This window comes from Mandrillus leucophaeus, unplaced genomic scaffold, assembly GCF_000951045.1.
Source record: "Mandrillus leucophaeus isolate KB7577 unplaced genomic scaffold, Mleu.le_1.0 Scaffold54, whole genome shotgun sequence".
In the NCBI taxonomy this organism is placed as follows: Eukaryota; Metazoa; Chordata; class Mammalia; order Primates; family Cercopithecidae; genus Mandrillus; species Mandrillus leucophaeus.
In genome coordinates this window covers 817,846-822,776 of record NW_012105808.1, presented here as the reverse complement: position 1 = coordinate 822,776, position 4,931 = coordinate 817,846, and the positions used below count along the sequence as shown (strand labels likewise).

General features: G+C 54.1%; 1 protein-coding gene across 1 annotated transcript in view; it reads left to right on the top strand.

The window, feature by feature from the left end:
• The window catches only part of LOC105551955 (cytochrome b-c1 complex subunit 10), a 7,093-nt gene extending 3,910 nt beyond the window's left edge, over window positions 1-3,183 (top strand). Inside the window, exons 2-3 of the mRNA XM_011997426.1 lie at window positions 1,642-1,790; window positions 3,017-3,183. Of these exons, the coding sequence (XP_011852816.1) occupies window positions 1,642-1,762 (121 nt within the window). The 3' untranslated portion in view covers window positions 1,763-1,790; window positions 3,017-3,183. The remainder of the gene's footprint in view (window positions 1-1,641; window positions 1,791-3,016) is intronic.
• Window positions 3,184-4,931: the final 1,748 nt, after the last annotated feature.

The window sequence follows — 4,931 nt, the reverse complement described above, 5'->3', positions numbered from 1 at the left end:
CTCCAGCCCGGGCGACAGAGCAAGACTCCGTCTCAAAAAAAAAAAAAAAAGAAATGGTCTCCCGAAATTAGCCGCTTAAACCAGCAAATACTCCTTATCTCACAGTTTCAGTGGGTGCACTGCGCCGACTCCTCAGGCTCTCTTGTGAGGCTGCAGTCTCATCCGAGGGCGTGACCAGGCAGATCCGTTTCCGAGATCCTTCACGGGGTCGTTGGCTGGGTTCATTTCCTTCTTCGCTGGAGGCTGCCATCAGTTCTCTGCCACATAGATCCCTTCATAGGGCAGCTCACAGCATGGCAGCTGGCTTCTCCAGAGGCAGCTAGAGGGTGCACAAAGGTGCCCAGGATGGAAGCTAGTCTTTTTCTTTTTTTTTTTTTTTTTTTTGAGATGGAGTCTCACTTTGTCACCCAGGCAGGAGTGCAGTGGTGCAATCTCGGCTCACTGCAACCTCCGCCTCCTCGGTTCAAGCTATTCCCCCGCCTCAGCCTCCTGAGTAGCTGGGATTACAGGCATCCACCACCACGCCCAGCTAATTTTTATATTTTTGTAGAGATGAGGTTTCACCATGTTGGCCAGGCTGGTCTTGAATTCCTGACCTCCTTGGCTTCCTGAAGTGCTGGGGTTACAGGCGTGAGCCACCACGCCCAGCCTCTTTTTTTTTTATTTTAATTTTAATTTTTTTTGAGATACGGTCTCATATTCACCCAGGCTGGAAGGCAGTGGTGTAGTCACAGTTCACTGCAACCTCTGATTCCTGGGCTCAAGAGGTCCTCCTGCCCCAGCTTTCCTAGTAGCTGGGACTACTGGCATGTGCCACCACACCCGGCTAATTTTTTTTTAAATTTTGTGTAGAGATGGGGTCTCTGTTGTCCAGGCTGGTCTCAAACTCCTAGGCTCAAGTGAGCCTCCTGCCTCAATCTCCCAAAGGGCTGGCATTCCCCTTCTGAGCCTCCATACCTGAAGTCAGTCTTTTCTCACCTGGCCTCCGCAGTGAGGCCCCATCGCTCGTGCTGCATTCTGCGCATTAGAAGCCCGTGCCCACCTTCACACTGTGCGAGGGCGTGAACGCCAGCAGGTGGGCTTGCTGGGCCTTCCTGCAATCTGCTGGTCCCAGGAAACTTGGGGGAGCTCTCACAGCACGCGCCGTGGTGGGCAAGAGCGTGGGCTTGGAACCCGAGGCCTTGATCCTCGCCAGCTGTGTGGCCTCAGGTGAGGGCCTCGCCCTGTCTGTTGTTTGGTGTCCTCACCTGGGCACAGGGACTGTGATGGCGGCACTTCCCTGAGTCCTGCTGCTGTGGCAGGGATGGATGAATTTCTGCAGACTGCAGCAGACCGGACCCATCATCATGGTGGCTGGAAACTTACAAACACCTACACATGCCCCAGGCCCAGCCTCCCGCCAGTAGCACTTCCACCCCGGGAGCCCCTGGAACAGTTACTGGAGATGCAGAAGCCCAGCTTCCTGAGGGCCAGCAGTGTGGGCAGGGCCTGTGCTGTTGGTGCCAACCCGCAGGGCCCGCAGCAGTTGGTGGACACAGGTGCCAGGCCCACGCCTCAGCCATCACCGCTCAGGACAGGGGGCCAGGGTGGGGCAGGAGAAGGCGTCCAGAGCAGGCCTGACCATCCCCTCTCCTCTCACAGGACCCCGACGGCCTACACGTGGGGCGCCGTGGGCACCGTGGGGCTGGTGTGGGCCACCGATTGGCGGCTGATCCTGGACTGGGTACCTTACATCAATGGCAAGTTTAAGAAAGATGATTAATTACACTGGCCCTTCGCACACCCCTCTGGTAAGTTTCAGTAGGCTGTGGTGGGTGGACTGCATGCTGGCCGGATGGTGGCCGAGGAGTGGGTTCTCCAGGCTCCCAGAGCCAGGGCGGCAGGCCTTACCGTTTCCCCTGGAGAGGCCTGCATGGGAGTGGGGCCCTGGGTGCCCTCTCTGGCACCTCCTGCCCACGGGCACAGAACGGTCACCCCACAGCCTTGGGTTGTGTGACTGGAGCATGGGCCCTGCCCTCTCTCTGGACAATCTCAGTTAGTCTTTGAGGCACACCCTGCTTCCATCTCAGTGGGCACCCCAGCCTGAACTGGGTGGGGGGCCCATGTTACAGATAGACAGGGAAGGTGGAGGCTGGCCCACAGCGGATGGCCACCCGACGAGCTCTTGCAAGCACCTGTGAAGCCCTGGACACATCCACACGTTTCTCCAGCATGCCAGCTGCCCTCTTCACCACAGTGCCTGTGGCATCTGACCGGTGCCCACATGACAGTCCCACGTGGCCCGGCTCTTACACCCCCATTTTCCAGGTGCCAGCCTGAGGCCTGAGGCCATGCCACTCTGTTTGAACCTGGGCCTCAGAGCGCTGCTCCGGTCTGTGTTCCTCCCTGCTGCATGGAGCCCGGGGCCTGTGCCGTGCCGGTGTTCCTGCTAGGCTGCTGTCCTGGGCCACTTGCGCAGCCAGCTTCATATGGAAGGGAATTTTCTTTTCTTTTCTTTTTTTTTTTTTTTTTTTTTGAGACGGAGTCTTGCTCTGTTGCCAGGCTAGAATACAGTGGCGGGATCACAGCTCACTGCAACCTCTGCCTTCCGGGCTCAAGCGATTCTTGTGCCTCAGCCTCCCGAGTAGCTGAGACTACAGGTGTGTGCCACCACACGCAGCTAATTTTTTTTTTTTTTTTTTTTTTTTTGAGACAGAGTTTTGCTCTTGTTGTCCAGGCTGGAGCGCAATGGTGTGATCTCAGCTCACCACAACCTCCACCTCCCGGGTTCAAGCGATTCCCTGCCTCAGCCTCCCAAGTAGCTGGGATTACAAGCATGAGCCACCACACCCAGCTAATTTTGTATTTTTAGTAGAGATGGGGTTTCTCCATGTTAGTCAGGCTGGTCTCAAACTCTTGACCTCAGGTGATGCGCCCACCTCGGCCTCCCAAAGTGTTGGGATACCAGGCATGAGCCACTGCACCCGGCCCGGAAAGGACACTTCAACTCACCCTGCCTCGTCTTCTCTCCCTCCAGGTGCCTGGTGGCGCCAGCTCCTCCCGCCTCAGCGCCTGCTGCATCTGGAGCAGCCCAAGCCTCAGGATGGACATGAGGAAATCCACAGCTCAACTTCAGACCTCTTATGTTTCTGAAAACAGCTTGGATCTTTTAATGCATGTTGCATTAAACCTCCCTGAAACCTACTCCGTGCCCGGATGTTGATCATGCTGGTGGCTTGGTTACTGTGACTGTAGCTGGAGTGGCACAGGTGACCCAGGGGTCCTTTCAGCTCCAAAATGTTACGAATCTAGGAGAGTTTCCCAATGGCTGGCAGAAACTGGTTGTTTAAAATGTTTCATAAGTAATATCTGCAGTGTGTTTATCCATTGCTGCCTTAACAAGTTACCCCACACGTAGTGGCTTAAAGCACGAACGTTCACTATCTCACCGTCTGTGTCAGTCCGGGATTTGGGAGTGATGTATCTGGGTGGTTGTGGCCCAGAGTCTCTCATGAGGTTGCAGGTAAGACATCAGTCAAGGCCACTTCATCTGAGGAAGGCTCAACTGGGGCTGGAGGAGCCACTTCCAAACCAGTGCCCTCAACTTGGCTGTCGGTGACAGCCGCAGTTCCTTCCCATGGGGACCCCTACACAAAGCTGCTTGAGCATCCTCACAGCATGGCCGCTGCCTTCCCCAGAGCAAGTGAACCAAGGTAGAGGAAGGCGAAAGCCACAGTGCTTCTATGACCCACCCTGAGAAGTCTCATGTGGTCACTTCCGCCACACTGTGTTTATCAGAAGCAAGCCCCTGAGGTCCAGCCCACATGCAAAGGGAAGAGAATGGGGTTCTGTGTTTTGAAGGGAAGAATATCAGAATTGGTAGACATTTCAAACCATCACGTTAGGGTTACAAAAATGAACAGGCTGGGTGTGGTCGCTCACGCCTGTAATCCCAACACTTTGGGAGGCCAAGGAAGGGGCATCATTTGAACCAGGAGTTCAGTACTAGCCTGGGCAACAAAGAGGCCCCCGTCTCTGATAAAAAGAAAAAAAAATGAAAAAATAAAAATGAACAGGTACAAAAAGAGTATATGGTGCAAAGTCACACTCCCTGATACAGCTGCCCAGTTTTTTCCAGCTCTTGCCAATCTCTGAGCCGAGACCGCCCCACTGCACTCCAGCTTGAGCAACAGAGTGAGACTCAAAAAAAAAAAAAAAGTCCTTCTAGACATACTCTCTGCATACATAAGTGTGTTGATGGAAATAGCTGTTGTATCAGTCTGCTAGGGCTGCCATAACAAAATCCCACAAATCTTGCATGGCTTGAACAACAGAAATTTATTTTACTTATTTTTTTTTTTAAAGGCAGTCTTGCTCTGTCGCCCAGGCTGGAGTGCCGTGGCACGCTCTTGACTCACCGCAACCTCCGCCTCCTGGGTTCAAGTGATTCTCCTGCCTCATCCTCCTGAGGAGTTGGGATTACAGGCATGCGCCACCACCATGCCTGGCTAATTTTTTGTATTTTTAGTAGAGATGGGGTTTCACCACGTTGACCAGGTTGATCTTGAACTCCTGACCTCAGGTGATCCGCCTGCCTCAGCCTCCCAAAGTGCTGGGATTAACAGCTGTGAGCCACCACTCCGGGCCTATTTATTTATTTAGTTTTGGAGACGGAGTCTCACTCTGTCACCCAGGCTGGAGTGCAGTTGCATGATCTTGGCTCACTGCAACCTCTGCCTCCAGGGTTCAAGCAATTCTCCTGACTCAGCCTCCCGAGTAGCTGGGATTACAGGTGGTCGCCACCACACCCTACTAATTTTTGTATTTTTAGTAGAGATGGGGTTTTGCTACGTTGGCCAGGCTGGTCTTGACCTCAGGTGATCTACCCGCCTCGGCTTCCCAAAGTGCTGAGATTACAGGCGGGAGCCACGGGGCCTGGCTGGATTTTGTTT